Source organism: Camelus bactrianus, chromosome 12, assembly GCF_048773025.1.
Source record: "Camelus bactrianus isolate YW-2024 breed Bactrian camel chromosome 12, ASM4877302v1, whole genome shotgun sequence".
Lineage (NCBI taxonomy): Eukaryota > Metazoa > Chordata > Mammalia > Artiodactyla > Camelidae > Camelus > Camelus bactrianus.
The window spans coordinates 10,960,002-10,983,327 of NC_133550.1; the positions used below are offsets into that span (position 1 = coordinate 10,960,002).

At 47.4% G+C, this 23,326-nt stretch overlaps 1 protein-coding gene across 1 annotated transcript in view; it reads right to left on the reverse strand.

Moving 5' to 3' along the window:
• Positions 1 to 23,326, reverse strand: part of PPM1H (protein phosphatase, Mg2+/Mn2+ dependent 1H) — a 227,645-nt gene that overhangs the window by 70,520 nt on the left and 133,799 nt on the right. Inside the window, exon 5 of the mRNA XM_074374657.1 lies at positions 1,317 to 1,401. Coding sequence (XP_074230758.1) covers positions 1,317 to 1,401 — 85 coding nt within the window. The remainder of the gene's footprint in view (positions 1 to 1,316; positions 1,402 to 23,326) is intronic.

Sequence of the window (23,326 nt, forward strand, 5' to 3'; positions counted from 1 at the left end):
TACTTGCAAGGACCCTGTAGCTCTCTCCTTTATAAGTGACAGGTCAAGGTCTGGAAAGGTTAAGAGACTTGCAACAAAGCTAACAAAGCTGCCCAGCTGGTGCGTAAGAGTGGGATGAGGATGGGGTCCCACGGGCTGCAATTCCCTTCCTCCCACCGAGACTGCCAAACACAGGGAGGGCTCTAATCCTGGGCCCCCCAGAGTGGCTCCAGGTTTATCTACTTGAAAACAGCAAGATAAATTCAAAAATAATTGTTGGTCAAAGCCTGAAGAAACGTTTTTACCTTGGTTCTAAATTCTTGCTGTCTTATGTACCAGGTAACTACCAAAAACAACACAGCTTAGCTACTGGGTAAAACCAACACAACACAGAGAAGGGAAGTGAGGGGAGTGCACGGCTACTTTCTAAATTGACCAAAGTCCTCAAAGCCCAGCTGTTCCCAAAGGCCAGAATTTAGAGACATGAACCAAGTCCTTCTGGAGAAGGCTGGGTTAATTCTTTCCTAGGAGCAGAAGGTCACTAACTTAGCCACACTGCCTAAAAAGAAAGCTGGTTGGCAGGAAATATTTCATCCACAGAACTACTCTTTACAGATAATCCCCAAAGATGCCCACCCCAGAGTAATCCAGGACGATGACCATAGTCATGGAACTGAGATTCTGCCTAACACCCGACCCCCTGGTTTGAGGGCAGGGAATTTATTCTGTTTCCCAGAAAACTCAAATCTTCAGTGAAGCAAAAATTCTAAGATCTGAAAAACCAAACAGCCCTCCTATAGCCCTCTCGTAATTTTGCTCCAAAGACGGGGAGCTACGTGAATGTATTTTCAGGGTACACACAGACTTTTCTGCCATCTGCATCCCTGCCCAAGAGCCCTGGAGACTTCATATCTGAGCACAAAGCAGTGGTGTATCTTGGGCTGCCACCCTCCTCGTGGCGAGATTCAGCCTCGTCTGAACCCTCTATTTGAGTTAAAGTGAGTAGCAGGCCTAGGAAGAAGATAGCCGCCTTCTTTAACACGACGTTTCATATTGTTCGTGTTAAGCCATTAAAGGAAACAGAGCGCACCGTGGTCTTTGATTGGTTACAGATGGGAGAAAATCAGCCACGGTAATAAATGCATGGAGACGGAGTGGGTCGTTGCACACGGAGCCGGGATGTGTGATCCAGGAGGTGCGTGAGGGGGAGTTAATACCATATGTCACTTACTGCTGTGGGCCTGCACTCATGTTAATAGCAACACATTCCTCCCCAACAGCTCCGACACCATCCCTGACACCACCTCTGGGCTCTGCCAAACCCAAAGGACTCTTACCAGGTACTGAAGCCGCTGGCGCTCAGTCTCGGGGGTGAATTCCGAAGACATGGGGATGATTTCTCCGTTTCTGATGATTATAGCCCTGCAATGGTGAAAATGCATGTCAGTGGCCGATGTCATAAGCACCTGGATTCTGCGATAACGCCACAGCGAGGTCAGAATACACATGCATGCTCAGGGGATAGTCTTCCTTCCAATCTTCAAGGCACCAGTTCACTGTCACCAACTCTGGATCCCTCACCACACTGTAGGTATCTTTAAGGGCATGACATTCTCATTAGCTGACATTTACTTTTTCTGCTAGCTTAACACCCAGCATCAAGTATGCTACCTGGCACGTAATAGATGCTCAGCGAATAAATGGCTGGGTCAGTGAATCATGCACAGAGGCTCACTCTACACTAGTGCTCTTCCATCGAACTTTCTGTGATCATTAAAACTTGTGCTTCAATCTGTGCAGTCCAGTATGGCAGCAACCAGCCACATGTGGGTCTGAGCATTTGAATTATGGTTAGTGCAGCCAAGAAACTGAATTTTAAATTTTATTCACATTTAATTAATTCAGCTTTAAGTTAAGCAGTCATAAGTGGGCTAGTGTTTGAAGTAGTAGAAAGCAGAGCTCCAGGTGACTGGTTACTGTGGGCCAGCAGCACAGGCCTCCCCAGGGAGCTTGTTAGGCATGCAGACTCTCAGGTTCCACCACAGACTAATGTATCAGAACCTGCATTGTCGTAAGAGCCCCTGGCGATTCACAGGCACATTACCATCTGAGAGCACCTGACCTAGACTCCTGAGATTCTAGGGTCATATCCTGGGTCCAGGAGAAACCATTCATCTCATCTTAAAGGGAGGAAATCCATACACTCCCCAAAACGTGCCCAAGGGTGACCACTGACCCCAGTACTCTTGGGAGAACGGAGCTCCCCAAAGCAGACGTCTAAAGGAGAGGCTTCAGGATCGGTAAGTGTGGAGCAACCTTTCCTAAGCCTGTTCCCGGTGGAACCTCCTGGGCTCAGCCCTTGTTCTGCAGTGGCTCCTGACAGCACCTCCCCATTATCGACCTGTTGTGGTCGAAGGCTACCATTTCTACGACAAATGCAAGCGGCTTGGGGAACTGCATTCTGTTCAAACCTCAAAGCTCCCTGGTGTCAGGGATGCAGAGACCTGGGGAACCAACACACTTCTCTGTGAAGACCCACAAACACGGGAAATACCATCGATGAGCTCAGCTCTGGGTAGATGCCTCGCTGCCTAGGGGGCTGTATTCTTTGTGCCAAGAAACCCTCGGCACCTCTCCCTCGCCCTGGAGAGGCAGGCGGTCCCTGACTTAGAAACTATCCCTGTAAATGGCTGCAGCCGCTTGACCCCTCCCCCACCCCCTGGCCACCTGTGCCCCATTGCTGCTGTCATAGAAACTGGTGGAGGGGGCAGGCAAGGGAGGAGGTGACAACACAAATCTTGGGGGCGTTAAAGAATTCATGAATCTAGGAGAAAAATGACCTGTGAGCAAATGGAAAGGTTTGGGGGGCTGACTCTGGAAAGAGGATGCCTCTTGCTGGAACAGTCATATCACTTATTATCCTGCTGAAAAAAGGACAAATTAAAGATTCCTTCTTGTAAACTTGTAAAATGTAACCATCTCCCAACCCCCAGAAATGGTGATATCCACCATTCACAAATCGCTGTAAGTTAATTGAAATTGTCTTTGTCCTATTTATCAGCTGAGACTAAGGACAGTAAGAGAGCAGGGTTTTGGCAGAGGATAGAGAAACTTGGGGAGCGAGGGTGCGGTGTCAGCAAGGACCAGGGTGGGGCCTAACCTGAAAGCAGCAAGAAGGGTCCTGAGAACGTGGGGGACTAGAGCAAAAGTCACGCCATAAATTCCCAAGGCAACCTTCTGTTTCAAAATTTTGCTTAAAGCTACTCTTAACTCTTTTTCTTCCTTTTTCCTTCATGGTCCCTGAACTCCAGCTTCCAGGCTAAGAAAGTTGGATATTAGGAGGGAAGAAAAAGACAGTGAGTAAGACGAGGAAGAAAGGGAAGGTGGAGGATGGGGTGTCAGAGTGGGCCTGTCGGGAGGAGACGTCACATGCCCAGCCAAGAGACAGGAGCTCCTCCTCCAGGACCAGAGTGTCAGGAGGTCGGGGGCCTGGTCTGGTTGTTCACTATTATAATTCCAAATGCTTGGCATCACGCCTGTCACATAGCAGGAGCCTGGTGAATATAACTGAATATAAGAACAGATGAGAGAATTCAGGAGAAGCTTTGCCTTGAATTTGAGCGAGGAAGAGAGTGGAACTAGGAGGTGGCAGGAGTCCACTTACACAAGGAAAGTGGGGCGGACTTCACAGAGGCGAGAGGAGCCTTCATCTGCAAACTCCCCTCTCCCTCACCTTCTCCTCCTGACCAGTGCGAGTCCACCCATCGCTTCCAACCCCAGAGGTCTCCCCTACATCGCTTATTCCCTCTGTATTCCCAGCCCCTCTCTCTACTGGCTCTCTCTACCCAGAGTTCAAAACTATGCTCAAGAAATTGACACGTTGTAACTGACTATACACCAGTTTTAAAAAACAAAACACTGTGTTGAAAATTAAAAAAAAAAAACTGAAACCGAAACTGAAAGCAAATGAACAACACTCTCCAATCCGAAACCCACCTTCTCGGGCTGTTCTATGTTCTTTCCCAGCCAAGGTTTACACTTAATAATCAACTTTCGGGTCTCTACTTCCTCCGCTCTCATTGAGCCATCAGACACAGGTAAATTCACTTCTTAGCCCTCTGCTCACCCAACTGCTCTCACCAGACCCTCAGCGGCCTCTTTGCTGCTCAACCCACTGGGCATGACCTCATTCCCTATCTCCTTGGCAGCCTTTGATGGTCTCTCCCAGCCCTGGCTTCTGGGACACGGCTCCTCCTGGTTTCCCTCCTACCTCCCAGGACTCTCCCTCCCAGACTCCTCTCCTCCTCTAGTGCCGGGAGACTGCCGTTTTGTCTCTTTACCCCGCTCCCTGGGCACTCACCTCCTGATGCCCAAATCCCCGGGATTTGGTTTAGAAGCCCCTCCCACATGCTCCCTGAGCCTGGAATTCCTTCTAATAAAGCACATATCCCATCCTGTTGCTCATCACTTAACTGCCTGCCTTCCACGCTAGCCTGTAAGCTCCTCAGGCAAGAACCACGTCTGTCCTGCTCAACACTGGGGCTCCACTACTGCATACGGTGTCCAGCAGTTACAAGCAGGACTGGCTACATAAGTTCCAGGGTCCAGTGCCAACTGAAAATGCAAGGCCTTTTGCTTAAAAATTAATGAGAATTTTACGACTGTGACAGCAGCGCACTAAGCCAAACGTGCGGGCCCTCCTGAGTGGGGGGTCCTGTGTGACAGTACAGGTCCCACCCTCGTGAAGCTGGCCCTGCCTGTGTGCCCTTAATATTTACTGCATGAATCAATGGCTTCGACAACGACATATGCTGATGATTCCAAATATGCTCTCCAGCCCACACATCCCTGCTGCGCTCCTGCCGGGAGCAGCCAACTGCCAACGGATATGCGCTGGGATACTCGCTGGCATCTCAGACTCAACATGCTTCAAACTTAATGATGCTACCCCCACCACACCCCCAAATCTGTTCTTCCAGCCTTTTCTGTCTCAGGGAACAGCGTTCCTTTCCACCCAGGGCCCATTTCAGATGCCATCTCAGCCTTCTCACCTTTCTCACCCGACACATCCACGCAGGCAGCGAGTCCTGGGGCTGGCGCCCGCTCCACAGCATGCAAATCTGTCCCTGTCCTTGGTTCCTTCTGTTGGTGCCTGGGTTCAGGTCCCCTCCGGGGCTCATCTGCCTGCCTCAGGAGCTCTCCTCTGCCCTCCCTGCTCCCAGGTCTGCCCTCCTCTGACCCCGGCGCCACAGGGTCACCAAGGTGACTTGAAAGCACTACTCTCATCACATCATACCCCCTACCTCAAGCCGGGGGTGCCTTCCCAGCATTCCCCTATTTCCTTCATTATCTGGGTTTTGCCTATATTTCCATTTTTAGGGGTGAAGTGGGCTGTTTATTAGGTTTCTTTATTTAATTTTAGAGGATTGAACCCAGGGCCTCACGCATGCTAAGCACACACTCTACCACTGAGCTGTGCACACTCCTCCACCCCGGGTTCTGCCTGTATTTCTGGTCCGAGCCTCACGCTAGCTATTCCTTTCGCCCTACCTCTCCCTTCTTCTGGCCAACCTAACCCCTTCTCCAAGTCAGCCCAGGAGAATGCCCTCCCGGTCAACCTTCGACGCCCCTTCTCTGAGAACCCAGAGTGTCACATGCTCGGTGTACCCCAGCCCGTCCCAGTCGTCACGGCGACGGCCGGCCTCTGCGGCCCGTCTCTAACCACCTGACGACGTTTTCAGGCAGAGTCTAAGCCGTGGTCTCTGACTCTCCAGCACTCAGTGCCTGGCCCGTGACAGACACGCAGTAACTACCTGCTGAGGGTTAAGTGACTAAATGCATGAAGAGTAAGCTGGACTTGGATGGGCTAAGGGAGGCTCCCGGAAGACAAGACCCTAAAGAAGACTTTTCTTAATACCAAGGTCTGTAACTGTCTGTCTACAGTCTGAGCCCTCAAAAACCCATATGTGTTTTCATTGGTTTTACAGAAAGACAATGGGCCTAAAAGGATGTTGTTCTGGCTGAAGGACCACTGAAAAGTGACTTGAAAGATAAAGGGAAACTAGGCAGGGCCCTGTCCTTAGTGGGAGCGGGGAGAATGCAGCCACCACTAGGGTTACTGGTTTTCAATTTCAAATTCACACACACAGTAAGGCATCAGCATTCAGTTCTGATACTTTCTACTAGGGTAACCCTACCTACCTACTTTCATAAATAGATCATTGTGTCTAAATCCATCTATGTACAGGACAGTCTTCACTTGGTCTGAACTGCCAAGTTCCTCCTTTATGAGACGTCCATGGAGTAAAGATGGCAGCATGCTTGGCAGCCAAGTCTTCCAGTCCCTACATCACGATGTCTCTTCCTACGTGATTCCGGCTTCCTTTCGAGCTCTCTTTCATCCCTCTGATCCTGGGATCAATTTGTCAGAGAGCTAGTCTCCCACCTCAGGGGAGGGCAGTGAGAGGGAAGGGGTTTCAAAGGGAACAGAGTGCACATGAAGGCTGACAAACCCTGTACTAAACAACCAATAAAGTAGAGAGATGCCTTTAAAGCCACATTCTCTCATCATAGGATCCTTATAGACGTCATATCTTCCACTTCACTATCTTATGAAATGTTTTTCCTAAACAGAAAACAAGAAAGCCACGGCAGCAATGAGCGTCAAGGAGAGTTAGGCACAGGCTGACCTTTCTTCTGGGGCCTTGGGTCCAGATCTGGGGATGTGACAGTGGTCAGGGTGACACTGCGTTTCCCTGCTCAGTGTCTGGCCAGAGACCAGGTGATGTAACCACCTCCCACCTGGTACCCAGCACCACACAGAGTGGGCGGTTCCTAAACACATTCCCCAAAGCTAAGCCTCTCATTCACAGAGACTGTGATTCATATTTCCATGCTTTCATTTCTTATCCAGTATAATAGAAGGGGCAGCACTTGTGACACAGTGAGTGATAGGGTTTAATGCATTTCGTGAGTCAACTGCAAGGATGGGAGAAGAGGAGGTAAAGCAAAGACATTAACAGTTTTTAAGCCCTCACTTCCCCACATTTGCTGCACGAGATAAGATAAGATAAGATAAGGTGCACGAGAGGATAAGAACAATTTATTCCTAACTGATGAGAAGTCTGAGCTCAGAAAACAGGTTCTAGAAAATTCTGCTATTTATACCCACCAGTGTCACCATATGGGGTCAAAAAGACCTACTTTTTGTTCCACACACTGGTCAAAAGGTTAACTGGTCAAGAGAAAAATAAAGGACCAAATGGGATGCGCGTTTCAGGTATTTGATCAATTTTACAACTTCTCTTAAGGAGATCACACTCACTCCTGTCAAACCCATCTCAGAGCAGGAGGGACCTTCTCCAAAAGGCATCTGACAAACAAGCAAAAGAAAACAGATATAAAGGATGCGATCAGGCAAGTGACAGGAGGGAAAATGCAGACATTCAATAAACACGTGACAGGAAGCCCCGCCTCACTCGTCCAGGAAAAGGCAACTTAAAGTAAAAATTAAGTAATTTCTGCTCATCAGGTTGGTAAACATTTATTGAAAAAATTAACGACATACAGCAGCTCTCCTAGGGTGAAGTGAAAAAATCATTCTCATAATTAAAGGGGATGTGAATCATGACCCCTTTTAAATCTCCTACAATTGTAACTACATAACCAATGTCTCAGCCATCCTACTTCGGGGAATATGCCCTAAAGAAATAAAAGGCTCAGTACAAGTCAGCGATTCATTCTTAACATTATTTGTTGTGGCAAAGACTGGATACAGTCTGAATGTCTATCAATACGGGAATTGTTGAACGGATTGGTTTGTAATCTGTGAGATATTACACAATCACACACACACACACAAACCCGAAACCAAGAGCTGAGTCTACATTTTGTGTACTTTTAAGAAAGAAAAGCATGTTGTAGAGTACTGTGTGGTATAACCCCATTTTTGTAAAAACAAAAACTAGATACAGATGCCCTATACACAAGAGGTGTTTGATTCCAGGCCAGAACCCTGTGTGTGTTCCTTCAGGCTCTGCAAAGGCTTTCCCGGGCAGGCCTGCCGGGAAGCTGCCCTCCCCACACCTGGTGCTCAGCCAGCGCTCTGCGGTCTCTGGGGAGGAAGAGGGGGTGGGCTGCAGGCCAGGGCTCCCTCTCCCCACCGTCCCCCGCAGGTCACCTGTACACACATTTCTGCCTTCCCCGCCTAGGCACCTTCCCCGGGAGTCTTGGCAAAGACACTTCCCTCCACTCTGACTCAGTACTTTTCCACTCTGAGTCCTTCCCTCTCTCCACCACCCGCCTGCCACTCCCCCCTGCCAGCACCAGCCCTGAGAAAACTCCTCCTGTCTCTGCTGCATGCCATTGCCCGGCCCTGGCCCGGTGTCCTTCTGTGGGGAACACGGAGCGCTTTCCTTCTCTTTGCCTCTAGCCTGCACCATCACAGTGAGTGAATAAAGGTTTCAATCTTATTTTCAGTTTGGCTCACTGTTCTAACCGGCCACCTTGACACCAGGCTGTCTGATAGCATAAATTATGTTTGAAAGAGTAGGAAGGAAGGGATGGAAGTGGAAGGAAGAGTTAAATTTCCTTTACGTATCTCTGTATCATTTAATGTAACAGCAAACGTGGAATGTCCCTTTTGTAAATTCTGAAGAGGAATTTCTTTGCTTCGATTTGGCCCTGCATTCACAAAAGACCTCGAGTCCTACTAAGTGCCGATTCATCTCTGTCACACTCCCAGGCTGCATGAACCCTGTGTGACCCAAGTACTCAGTGTCCACAGAGTCCTTCCAGGGGCCCAGTCACATCTCAGAGCTTAGGCGTGACCGTGAAAGTATCCTGTAGCTGCGTCAGGAGCCACTGACTGAGAAGCCAGTGGCTGAATTTTGTTATAAGAATAAGAACTAGTTAAGGCCGAAAATGTCTGTACCCTTCTCCATCACTTGTTTTATAGAAGGAGACCCACAGAGGTGGGTTCAGAACTGCCAATCACGCTCACCAATAAAAAGGATAAAGAGAGGTTCTGTATGAGGAATGAGCAGGGTGACCGGGGATTCATCAGCCCCTCCTCTGGATGCTGAGATCCCATTAATTTTAGGCACATAGAAGGGTTTGTGCAGGTGCAATCCTCTCCTTTATCCACAGCTCGGGCATCCCGTGCTGGTCCGATACACACATTCCTCTGAGCACCTAGGAACTTGAAACTATGCCCTTTAGGCACTGACAACATGCAATGTGTGTGACTTCCTCAGTCCACAGGGACATTTTCAGTGTGTTAAATCTGTGACACTTCGATAAACCGAAAACAAAAGAAAACATCCCCCACGTCCACCCCCAGCTAAGTTACTGCATCCATTGCCGGTGGGCTACCTACCAGAGTTCAAGGCCCTGAGGCAGCCACCCAGGGGTCTGGATTTGGCCGCAGGCTGGGAGAGAGAGAAAGAGCACTACTGAGAGTAAGTGGGGTAGGAGATGTTCCTGCTGGGAGGCAGCAAGCGGCCAGCTACACTTTCTATCGCTTAGAAGACATCTCGCTCTTTCCAGGGCAGGCAGAACTTAACACATGCCGGTGTGTGTTGTGGGCAATGTGCCATTAGCTATGCCCACAGGTGCACAGTGGAGGAGTCTCACTGTGCAGGACAAGGAACTCCCCTCCTGGAGTGTTTCTGAAAGTCTCCCCTTGCCCCAGGCTGACACCCGGCTGGAACAGCAGGGACTCACTCATGTGCCCTCATGTCCAGCCTTCACCGAAATGAGAAGATGTTATCTCAGGACATCCCAGAGCTCTTACGCTGTTGTCTCTGGCTATAACAGAAAGCTTCAGGTTCAAGCAAAGGAGTAACACGTCGAAGTTGTGAGAGGAAGACGAAGTCTGGAGAATCACTTAAGGCAAAGGCAGGAGAGCTCTGGTCAGCACCCGCTTTCTGTGAGCCTTGGGGAGTCTGAAAGCCAGGCTCTGCCAGGTACTCTTGAGAGCAGACCACCTTTTAGCCCTTCTTCCTCCTCAAGGTAAAACCTTTGGCATTAAACAAAATCCTAAATTCCCAATCAAATGATTTTGCAAATAGGTGTTATGTAAATATGGTACAGGGATAACTAATGAGTATATAGCTTTTCAGCCTCAATAAAAGGCTTTGTCCGAGTGGCACAAAGAATGGGGAAAAAGGGATATAGATACATAGATACACAGACTTATAGTTATAGCTGTAGATTATATAATCTATATGTATATAAAAAATCTCCATATATAAATCTCCATTTATAAATACATATGTTTATATACTTATGAAAGTCTCCAAGCTTAACAATAAAGGTAGAATCTCTCTGTAGAGCACAAATGGAAAATAAATCCAAAGGTCACCAGGCTGCTGGACTTGAGAAGCAGTTAATAGTGTCCAGCAGTCCAGTTTCCATGGCGTGAAAGGTGAAGCAAGACGAAAAACTCAGGGATCAAGCTCAAGCTCACTCCTGAAGGCAAAATCCAAACCAAGCTGCTTCACTTTGTCATACACCTGCGCTGCTTCTCCCTGCAGCGCGGGAACCGCCTGACAGCAAAGCAAAGTGCTCCGAGGCTCGTGTTTGAAAGCGTCCTTCTGGCACAGAACTGCATTTCCGTCTCTAACAGCTCAGGGGTCGGCCCGCCGCGCGGCAGGGAAGCCCCCCCCCCCCGCCACGTGTGTAGTAAATCGGGTGTAAGCCTGTGGCGCGCAAATGCGCAGGAGGAACCTTTCTGGGTTGTTGTAAATTCTGCCAGTTTACTCGGGAGAGTATAATGGGAAAGACGGAGCACCACCCGACCAAGACCCTCGCCCAGCTCACAGGGTCCACGACCCTGGAGAGATGCTCGCACATGCGCACAATCGGCGGTAGCGAGGCCGGGTGGGGCAGGGCTTGGGAACCAGAATTTGCAGGCGCCAGCCCCACCTTCGGCCACTCACTGGCTCTAGACTTGGAGTCCTCGCCTATAAAACGCAGGGGCAGGGCCAGATCATGGCACCTCAGGCACCTCCCAGGTCTAAATATAAGTGATTCTGAAAATAAGCCCAATATTCCCTGAGCGGAAAAATACGGACAAACCACTGCAGCTACTACTTTCCTTCTCAGGAGGTGGTGATCACCACAATTTAGATTCTAATAAATACAAACCAATACAGATGTGCCAGGGTGGAAGAAGTCACCCTTAGTGCTTCCCTGAAATCATGAAGGACAAGGAGCCCATTATCAAGCAAGCCCCCCACTGTAATTTCACTATTGTTAACCAGTCCCCTTGGAACGCGGAGCTGCAAACAAAAGGCATCTCTGACAGCGTTAAGAGTATTCATGGATGCCCTGATTCCATTACACACTTTTTCGGCTGAAAGTGATTCGAAACGCAACATTAAACTGCACATTTCCAGAATGGAGGAGAAAATCTGGTACAAGGTGACAAAGAGAAACCATTCGGAAAACCCTTTTTGACAGTATGTATCAATTCCAAAGTCCGGGAGGAGGCACCCATTTTGTCAAAAAGCATCAGACCTTGTGAATTCTCTTCGGGTGCAGCAGAAGCGTCTGTCTCCTTCAGAAGTATTAGAAATGTGTCGATGGAAAAGAAAGCAGGGCAGCTGACGGAACAAGCGGGGGTTACCACCGTCAGAGGACAGCCAGGCTGCCGGTGCTAATTAGAGGTGTCAAAAAATAGCTGAAGGGAAATAATAATCCCAAGAGCCTGGAATTAGTTTGGGTGTGTTTTTAATCATTCCATTTCCAGAATGGATACTAGAGAAAAAGTCTGCAAATACGATGATTCATTTAATAGGACCTCAGATATGCAAATTTCTCAGCAAACATTCACAAAAAATCATCAGGAAAAAAAGTCGGATCTTTAAGTAGCAGCAAAAATAAATGCTCACTTGCAGTGCAATAACCGAGTCAGATGTTCCCATTTTCCTCACCACCAGCCCGGGCTGTGTTCATAGCACCCAGAATAATTTCTCAATATCATAGTTCAGCCACTTTCTACAAAGATCTTGCTCTACGTTCATGAAACCAAATGCACCAGCACGATATTTCCTGCACCAGGTAAAAAGCCTTATAGTCATGAAAGAACTTTTTGAGGTGCTTATTATTTCTTAAAACATGACAAGGGGTCCATCTATAAATTAATGGTGGGTTTGTTCTTTGTGTGTGTGTGTGTGTGTGTGTGTGTGTGTGTGTGTGAAATTATTCTACATTCCATAAAATTCACCCTTTAAAAGGGTACAATTCAGTTGTGTTTAGTATATTCACAAGGTTGTGCAACCATCACTACTAATTCCAAAACATTTTCATCAGCTCAAAAGAACCCCTTGCCCAATAACAGTCACTCTCCCTTCCCCTAACACTCATTCTCCCCACTAACCCCTGGCAACCACCAATCTATTTTCTGTCTCTATGGATTTGCCTATAAATGAGATCATATAATATATGGCCTTTGGTGCCTGGTTTCTTTCACTTGAAATAATATTTTCAAGGTTTATCATGTTACAGCATGCATCAGTGCTTCGCTCCTTTTTACGACTGAGTGAGTATCTCACTGTAAGGATACCCCACATTTTGTTTATCCATTCGTTATTTGTTGCACATTTGGGTTGTTTCCGCTCTTTTGGCTATCGTGAATAATGCCATTATGAACATTCATGTACAAGTGTCTTGTGAATATGTTTTCAACTCTCTTGGCTATATACCTAGGTGTGGAATTGCTGGTTCCACCTGGTAACTCTTAGGTTTAACATTTTGAGGAATTGTCAATTGGTTTTCAAAAGTGGTGGCAGCACTGTTTTGCATTCCCAGTTGTTGGGTTTTAAAACTTTCTCTTGAAAGACCGCAGAGTTTCAACTAAATTTATTTCTGAAAATCCCACTGTGCTTGCTTATGTTGCACAGTTTTAAAAGCACTTGGCTGGCCAAGTTTTCCTTGTATGCTTTGATCTCAATGCACCTATTGAACACTTAGTGGTTCCTTTTCCATCTGGGTCAGGGGGTATATATTCTGTTCTTCTCAAGTGCAGGATCAGTACTTATAACCCACACCACTGCACGGTCCTCCAGCACAAATGTATACAAACACTACTCAAGCCCCAAGGCGAGCACATGTTTCTCTCCCTAACAAGTAGCCAGACTGGATGAGGCCACCAAAGGCATGTATTTTTTTCTCTACTATAGTCAATTTTGGAGCAGGGCGGATCTCTTCTCCCCCCTCCTTTTTTTTTTTTAATAACTGATGACTACAATAGCTCACTGTTTATGTGCCAAGGCAGGTAGGACATGCAGAGCTTAGGGAGCAATCTCTTTACTAATGCTCTGCATTAGTCACACCCTCTTTAGAGTTGTGTCCAGTTCCAGTCTCTCTATTTTAAAAGGGCAATGCAATGGAGCAACTGAACGTACCTCCAAGAAAAGAAAGAAAAACAATGCAAGGGGTGGAAAACAGACGCTTTGAAGGAGGTTAAAGCAATTGTGGTATTTTAGCTGGAAGGAAAAAATGAGGAGTGAGTTGATCACACTCTCCTTCCCGCAATTTGAAATAGTTTTATTGAAGGAATGGAGGGTGACCAGTTCTTCATGCTCAGAAGAAAACAAACAAGAGGAAATTCTATTTAAATCAAATCAGTAAGATTCTATGATTGGAAACAAGAAAAGAATTTCCTGATCTTCCCAATATACACTGATCGAAGCCCATGGGTCTCTGTCCCTGGAATTCAAAAAGACATAAGGGAGCTTTGTCTATATATTCTCCCGGCAAGAATCTTGAGGCACCCTTTATTGTTGTTTCCTTATGATGTTATAAATCAGGATCTACATCTGTGGTGTGAGGGCAAAGCCTGATCCATAAACAATTAACTCTAGACTGAATACTGTATAACATGCTTAGAAAGTCTTATAACCTACACTGTGGAAATACACAGAGCATCCTCAGGGCCACACGACCCTGCTCAAAATAAGCTACCCGACTTCATCCGGCAGGGCAGGTGGCTTACCTGCAGCCCACGGTTAGATAACAGGTTGGATGCCTCACCTGTAGGGCCTCCTGGCTCCACCTGCTGCTGGTTACCCCGTGTCAGTTCCTCACACAGCAAAGGCATGGGAAGCCCATCTCTCATCCACCATCAGGTGGGTTTGGGGAGCCAGGTGAGTTGTGGTGGAAAGTGATCAGGGCTCAGAGTTCAAGGTCTAGCTCAAACTATGAACTAGCTATGCTAGGAAAATCCGCTAGCCACTCTGACACTCAAATTCCCCTGTCTGAAAAAGGGACAATACCTCTTTCTTCAGATTACGTGAGTTTATGTGTAAAAGGACTTTAAGCATGGCTAATTAATACAGCTGCTTGAATCATCACAGGAAAGGTACATATCCACAAGTCCAACTAGAACAGTCACTACCTGGAACTTTGGTTGCTTTGTACAACAGCTGTCCACAATCGGGACCCTAAGGAACTGTATGAAGGAAAAAACCAGTTGTACCTAGTGACCTCACTTAAGCGTTAATGATAAAATGGCACACTGACTTCCCATTGTCATTTCCAGTCACGTGTTCAGATACCCCCAGAACTCAGCAAAAAAGAAGAGAGACTGACAGGGCAGTAGTGGAGAGATTGCTAGCTTTAAAACCCCACACTGTTCATTAATATTAGTGCCATAATTTCCTGCAGATTTTTCCAAGTATATCTGTAATTTAAGATTGTATTTTGACAAGCAGATATAAAAAAATGTTCCCATGCAAAATCCCCTTTCCCTGAAAAAATTCCGCTGAGCCCATAATTTACCCAAGGCTATTGCAATTGTCCAAAAGAAAAGTGAGATTCTGGACTATGTCTGTGGAAACAGGGAAGTCTCAGTGGTATAATACGTTACACCTTGTAAATTATATGTGTACTTATCAAATGTATACAACTTTAAAATACATTCTCCCAAGTAAAGGAGATGAAAAGGTCTGGGAATCTGCTGAAATTCCCAGGTTGCACAATGGAGGGTGGTGATGCCATTAACAGACGGAGACCTGGGCAGAGAAGCCCGTCTGGTGGCGATGACGCTGCATTTTGATTGGGGCATGTGCCTGACGCCCAGGGAGCAGGGCTCGTGAGTAATACGGGTACGATGCTCAGGAATGAGATCAGTGCTAGAAAAACAGAGCTGGGAACAGTTACATTTATATGCTCGTTAAAAGCATGGGATTGAAGCAAATATTCCAGGGAATGTATGTAGAAAATGTGGGGATAAGTATTAAGTGGGAATATAGAAAATGGGTCCATTCCCTCATTCACCTATTCAACCCTCTTCACAGAATAAATCAATGAAGTTGGCCTCTACAGTGTTTTCCCTGGAAGACTCTTCTGAGTGATAGTAGGAAATCCCCCCAAAAAATTCATGCTCAGAAGAATTTGGGAAACACTTTCCTTTGTCCCAGGACTTTCCTGAGCCTTTAATATACTAAAATGTGTTGTTGTTCTCCAAGACCAGATAACTGCAATAATCCCCAAATCTCATGAAGGGAAGAACATCTCTTAACGTATCTTCACTTTTCTACCAAGAGTAGGTCAAGTTCAGGGCTGGATGCACTTGGCTGACCTTTGGCCTAGGAACACAGCGGGCTTCACTCTTGAGAGCCCCACCCTCTACCCCCAAGAACCTTGTCAGGTGAAAAATCAGGGCTGCTTTGTCTTAGGAAAAGGCCCCCCACCACTCCTCCCTCTCTGATTCCACTTTCTTTTTTGAGAGGCACTTCATTCACAAAGCTTCAGAGGTAAAGGGGGCTCAGACCGGGGCAGGGGTGCCTGGAGGAAAACTAAGCTATCTCCCCACCCCTAGGTCTTCTCCATTCTAGCTCATCTCTTACATAGTTCGCCAGGTATGCAGAGCTCAAGGTGTGCTCCTGCTACCCTGACTTCAACTAGTTCTGACTGGGAGCTTGAGGGCTTTCTTGTTCTGGTTCACATTCTATTTTTATATTTGCAGCTTCTCTGGAATGACATTCCCTCACCACCAGGATTGGGGGAAAGAGGCAAACAGACTGTTCTGGTCCTGATTTCAGCTTAAACAAAAGAAGACCCCAGCATGTTCCAGCCTGGCACATGCAGGGGCTGCACTGTAATTTAAGGTCAAAATGTATTACTTATAAAATTTGTTCCTCTGCCTTCTCCTCTGTCTGAGTCTTTCCCTGTTCAGCTTTTGGGGACTGGCCTGCAGCGTCCAAAAGAGGACTTGTGAATTAGAGTTTTCAGGTCTCGGCTCTACAGCCTCTAACTTCCCCCCAGCACCTTCCAGAAATCGAGCTGTTTTAATTCATCTCTGCAGAATGTCATTGCTCCTCAACGGCTTATCTGGTAGGTCTTATTTCAAGCCCAGGAATCTTTCTGACATGTACGAGTGAAGAAATGTATTTTGGACCTTTTATTTTTCCCACTTTTAAATTAATCAATATGGGGTTAATTTAAGATGACATGACTTCTGATAGGAAGTTGGCCAAGGATGGACAGAAACACCCCCCAATCAAAAGTGTTCACATCCTTAGAGCCCAGAATAGGTTTATGTTTACGGAACATGGTGAAGACAGCAGAAACGACCTTTGATAGTTAGATTTGAAAAATTGAGGTGATTGAGGAAGAGACTAACTGGCTGCTGGAGACCAAAGGTGTAAAACTGATGACGAAGAAGGAGAAGTGCTATTTTATTTCCATTTTACTTGTCATGTGGGAAGAAGGAGAAAATAACCACGAATTTTAAAAAACAATAATCTAAGGCCCAAGACAGATGAAAATATTACAGAAGGGAACTGTGCTGTGATAAATGGAATCGAGTCTTCCACCTTCAACAAAGGACATCTTGGGGCCCAAAGAGTCTTGGAAGATGAGGCTGCCCCAGCTCTGTCCGGGGTCGGGAGGATGGCAGTGAAGGAGAGACGCACCCAGCGATCACAGACCAGCAAACCAGGTCCACTTTCCAACAAAGGAGACAGTGGAGTCTGTAAACTAAGGAGGAGGACCTGATATCAATCTCGAAGAAGATTCTAGAGTAGGTCATTAAAGTAAAGGCTCCTGAAAGCTAGTGAAGAAAAGCAGTGGTCCCTGGTGGTCTGCCTGGGTCTGCCAAGAGAGGACAGCACATCCTTTTCTAGTCCCTCCCCCTCATCTTTTTTTCTGTCCATGTAAAAGAAATGCCAGAGGCAGAGTACCTTTTGGGACTTTAGAAACCAACAGAATCTTTTTTCTTCTGGTCCCCAAATTCTTTTTTCTTTCTTTTTTTTACTGAGTTATAGTCAGTTTACAATGTTGTGTCAATTTCCAGAGCAGAGCACAATTTTTCAGTTATACATGAACATACCTATATTTATTGTCGCATTCTTTTCCGCTGTGAGCTACCACAGGATCTTGTATATATCTCCCTGTGCTATACCGTATAATCTTGTTTATCTATTCTACGTATGCCTGTCAGTGTCTACAAATTTCGAACTCCCAGTCTTTCCCTTCCCACGCCCCTTCTCACCGGCAACCACAAGTTTGTATTCTATGTCTACGAGTCTGTTTTGTATTTATGTTCATTTTTTTTTTTAGATTCTGCATTTGAGCGATCTCATATGGTATTTTTCTTTCTCTTTCTGGCTTACTTCACTTAGAATGACATTCTCCAGGGACATCCATGTTGCTGCAAATGGCATTATGTTGTCATTTTATGGCTGAATAGTATTTCATTGTATAAATATACCTCATCTTCTTTATCCAGTCATCTGTTGTTGGACATTTAGGTTGTTTCCATGCCTTGGCTATTGTAAATAGTGCTGCTATGAACATTGAGGTGCAGGTGTCTTTTAGAAGTAGGGTTCCTTCTGGATATATGCCCAGGAGTGGGATTCCTGGGTCACATGGTAAGTCTATTCCTAGTCTTTTGAGGAATCTCCATACTGTTTTCCACAGTGGCTGCACCAAACTGCATTCCCACCAGCAGTGAAGGAGGGTTCCCTTTTCTCCACAGCCTCTCCAGCATTTGTCATTTGTGGACTTTTGAATGATGGCCATTCTGGCTGGTATGAGGTGATACCTCATTGTAGTTTTGGTTTGCATTTCTCTGATAATTAGTGATATTGAGCATTTTTTCGTGTGCCTAATGATCATTTGTATTTCTTCCTTGGAGAACTGCTTGTTTAGGTCTTCTGCCCATTTTTGGATTAGGTTGTTTGGTTTTTTTTTCTTATTAAGTTGTATGAGCTGCTTATATATTCTGGAGATCAAGCCTTTGTCATAAACCAGCAGAATCTCTGACAATCTTTTGGTTGACAACGAAGGATAGGGGCAGTGTAAGTAAAAGGCTAGAGACCTAGGGAACCATCCCTGCCAGGAACCACTGCTACACAAGGGAGACAGAAACCAGGATTTCTCACCACGAACCAGCTGGACCCAGTTAAGCTGGGATGGCTTAAGAGGTGGCTGGAATGTCAGTCAAGATTCACCCAGAGTATCTCCAAGAACTCAAAGAAGAAAAACCTCCTTCTTCCAGAGTTCACAATGCCATCACTGGCCCAGTTGAAAGATGAGATATGGGGGAGGGTGAGTGACCAGAAAAAGCAATCCCACAGGCAAGGCCCAGAAGACAGACCTGTGGCCCAAGGGAGCAATGGGCACGGTCTGGTTCTTCAAGCATTTTGGCCACTGAGTCATTCCGGCTGCCTGCGTGAGGGGCCTTGGCCGCACGGCCTGTTATCCCCCCCTCCCACTCTGCTGAGGTCCGGTTATGAATCTGAATTATCTGAGTGCAGACAGTACTCACAGGACAGAAAAAGAACATCACCAACAACTTTAGAAGCATGATTTTCAACAGATAAACCACTTCCGGTTTCTGCCAGGACCCGTCATGTCAAAAGTAGAAACTTAGCTTCCATGAAAGTCCAGGGGCGCCATTCCCATCTTCCACCCCACAACGGATGGGAAGTATTCATACTATGGGCTAATGTGCTGGAAAAATTAAAATCTTCAGGTGAATTGTAAAAAATCTTACGCTCTAGATAAACTCATTACTTACAGCTTAACTTCTTCCTCAAAATATAAACTAAAAATAAACCAGTTCACCTTTCTATATCTCACAGGAATGAAGAAAACAAATTAATGAAGAGGTAAATTCACAGGAAGAAAAACAGCCTAGTAATCCAGCAGAAAGATGTCACTATAGACTCACTCTTCCTCAGCGTTCTTCTAGGGGCAAGGTTCAAGTTGTAAGCTGTTCTTGTAACAAATAACGCTGATGGAGAGGCACTTCTGACGGTAACGTCACTCCACAAAACACTCAGGACAAACAAGCCATCAAATCCCAGTTTCCATGGACCTATTCAATTTTACATCTCGAATGTTTAGCATCAGTCTGCAAGTCACACACTGCGCAGCACAAGAGGCTCTTGGAGCACAATTGTCCTGCTCCCATTGGCCTGGTCTGATTCACAACCACCCTCTCTGAGGGGAAAGGCAGATGGAGGCTTTCCACATGCAAACCTTTCCAGCCTCAGCCTGGCGCAATTTAGGAGTGAGGTTCAGAAGCAATTAGAGAGAGAAGATTAATAGAGACGTTTGTTGCAATTTGAAACATGAGTTTGCTGTTCAAAAGGCGAAACTGTAGTGCTTGAAGCTAAGTGCTTAGAACTGCCCCAGAATCCTCAAGTAAAGCATCCTAGTCACAACCGCATCCCATCAATCACAGATGAAAAAGTTCACACGTTCTTGTGTTTGGCTGGGATCGCTCAGCAGTGTTCGTGGTCGCTGTGAGATCTCTCTCCATCTCACCAGCAACAACATCTTCATTTGGTTTCCACATGAATAATTCTTGGAAGCTACAAAGTCTTTGAAGGGCATCTATTTTTGCCTTGAGGTCTACTGGCGTCAGAGTTCACATAAACCTCACAGATGAAAACTCTCTGAGCGTGATTCATCAGAGCCTACAGCGTTCTCACCAAAGGGAGGTCCCTGTGTGGGGAGGGGTTTCTGTATTTATACGGCCTATGTGTTTACTTGTAGTTAAAATTTTTCTTCCAGTTTTTGAGGTCTAAAGAATTTAAAGATGATCTATAATGCATGATCCTCGGAGAACGAACGTGGGAGAATTTATTGGGACAGTTAAGCCCCAAAACCCAGCTTCTTGACCGAATCAGTGTCTGTTCCGCCTCAGCAGTGGGACCTAAGCTTTGCCAAAGCTTCAAACTTATCTCTCTCCTCACGCTGGCTACGTTTTATTTATACCTTTAAACTGTGGAGGGAAAAAGGGGGCATTAGACCCAAGAGAATTTTCACACAGTCAGGAACTACCTGGAAGCTAAGTGGATTTGCTTCTCCATGAAAAGTTGTGGTGGAGAGGCCATGCCCCAGGATGACTTAAAAGAAACCCGACTTTTCCTATAATAGGTGGTAAAATGGCCAAATGACCTAGAGTAGTTGTGAGGGATAAGCACTGAGTCTTGGGTGGAAGGTGATGTTCCAACCACAAGCCAGTCTGACTCTACTAGACCAAAAAACCTATGTTTTCGTGCGTGGTGTGCTATGGGAGTACACGTGTGGGCTTGAGCCAAGGGCTGAGCACTGAAGCCAGCGTAAATGCTCCCAAGAGGGACCTGACTTCGGTCACCTGCGTCTCGTGCAGAATATCACCTTTCGGCTGCAAGTCTAAGTGTTCACGACGTGACAAAGCAGATGAACTACAACCACCGCTCCCAGCCCCCAGCTCAGTTCTTCCGAACCTCCTCGCTCAGGGGCAGCCAGAGAGAACACTTGTCACACACAAGGAGCTGACATCACTCACGTGACTCCAAAACTTACCGCAGATCATTCAACGCTTATCAGAGGGGCACAGTGCGGAGAGGCAACACACGACGCTTCTTCACAGAAATTGTTTGAGTTTAGAGATCCTATCAGTTCAGTCATTTCATTCTAGGGATGAAGAACCCAAGATCTAGGGAGGCGAGTGGTCTTCTCCAACAGAAACCCAGGTCTCAACGTTCACAGCAGGTTCTTCCTTCAACCTGCTGTGCGTCCTCCTGCCTGCCCGTGGAGAACCGTTACTTCCCCCCTAAACTCCTGGTGGTTATGGAACATTGAGGGACCCTGCTGGTGCCTTCTGCTGCCCCCTAACAAGGCTGAGGGATCCTCCCTGTCCCAGATCCCTGCCTTAAAGCAGCTGCCACCTTTTTCACCTGCACTGGGTTTCTCGCTCCATGGCAGTGGCGACCACCTCTTTACTTCGCTCCTCTGAAAAATCCAGTTGTACAAAAAAATGTCGAACTCTGGTGAATTCCCCTCCAGACAATTACCAGGGACAAAAATAGTGAAATGAGAACAAATGGGAGTGACCCAGAAGGAGAGAGTGTGCGCCGGGAGAGATGGCTCACTCTGGAGCCAGCGTGCAGGGAGGTGCAGTCTGGGGACAGCCAAGTCCCCCGGCTTGTGTCCTACATTACCGGGGGGGGGGGGTGTGTGGAACGTGCACTGGAAATGTAGGTATGCCCTGAATTCGTGAGAAGAGATCGTGGCTGCCAATGCCAGACAGAGCCAGACTCCCGATCTGAAGCCAATCCGTCTGAACCATCAGGCCAGAGCTCCACTGAACACCAATGTTCTGTGCATATGCACGGCTCGGCCTCCAAAGAAGCTGGACACTTTCAACTGTTAAAAATTGGCCAAGATCAAACCTACGTGATCTTGAGTGTCATGGGAGCCCCGGTAACACCACACTTCGGCTGATCAAACTGGAGCTTCCAGGACCTTCCTTTCTCTCCCTTGCTATCTGTCTTTGGGCAAATATTCCCCGAGTGCCTACCCTGTGCCGGACCCAGGGATCTGGCAGGGGGCCCAAGAGAACAGTCATGGCTGCACGGCCCTCACGGCCCTGGGAGGAGCAGTGATCTTTGAAGGAAGGTGGGGGCCTCAGACAGGTGGGCTGGGAGGGGACAACAAAGCCTGAAGGACTGGCAGGAGGAGCCACGTGCAAAGCCGGGGGCTGGCGGTGAGCAGTGTGGGCAGAAGCAAGTGCATGTGCAGAGACCGGCGGGGACGCCTAGCATGTGTGGGGACTGGAGAAAGCTCGGTGAAGAAGGCCAGAGGGGTTTGGGGGGCTGGAGAGGTGGGCCTGGACCATTGGAGGACCCAGCGGGCCGTTGAAGGAGTCCAATGGAGATCAGCAAGCTCCGAAGGACTTAAGAGCAGAGAGTTTATCTTTTACAAAGGTGGCACTTGTGTGTGGAGGGTGGACGGTACAGGAGCTTCCTGAGGGAAACAGGAGTCTGTCGCTGAAGCTTCAGTAAGGGAAGGGCTGGTCCTGCCCGAAGGTGGGGCAATGGAGCAAACAGAAGGGATGTTATCTCCAGTGTCATCTGGAGTGAGAAGCACAGGACTGGGTCAGACTGGACCGGGAACTGGGGACAGTGTAGGGAGGCCACAGTCATCAGGCGGTTCCATGTGCCTGGGACCGGGGCTGCTGCCCCCAATTGGCCGTCTCCTTCATGTTGCAGGTCCCCACAATGGCATGTCACCTCCAGACTAAGTGCACCGACTTGCTAGGCCCCTTTAAAGACTATGATAAAGCCCACGATGTTATCAGCATTGCCACAGTCTTTTCAAACAACAAAACTAGTTATAAGCCATTTTTTCAAGAGCCTAAGCAGAGTTGAGGCTGCTCCTGGCAGACCTTGGAGGGTACAAAGATGAGATCTGATTCCTGCCACAAGTGAGCTCTGGCCTTTCAGGGAAGAGGGAGAGACGTGCAATGATGCTGCAGGCTGAAAAGGAAAGAAGCATCAGCACAGGGACCCTGGGGACGCGGCACACAGAAGGGTGCCAAGGACAGGTCTCTGCTGGGAAGGCACAGGGGACACAGGGAAGACCTCAAGGAAGACAGGATGCCAGGCTGAATCTTCCACAAGACATCCCAGGGAGCCGCTCAGCAGCTGTAAAGATGGGGCAGAGGATGGTTCAGTTCAGGGAGGTGAGTGTGTGCTCTGGTACTGCCAGGGCTTGGGGTGCGAGGCTAAGAAGTGATGGGGGGGAAGGTGCAGAGAGGCTGACAAAAGCCCAACAAATCTGGACTTGATTCCGAAGATGAGAAATTACTGGCGGGCTTTCAGCAGGGAACTGGCATGCCCACTGGCGTCTTCGTGGTCTGCTGACTCACTGGGCATCGGGGAGGCATAATCTCTGTAAGGAGCCTCCTGTCCAGAGTCTACCAAAGAAGCTGCTGGCTACTGACAAGAACTGGTAGCAGCCGAGGGTGGAGAGAAGGAAAAAGAGAAAGAGCGGCTTCTAGTTTAAGAAACGGGCTGCTTGGTGGCACCATAAAATTGAGAACACAGGAAAAGGGTACCAC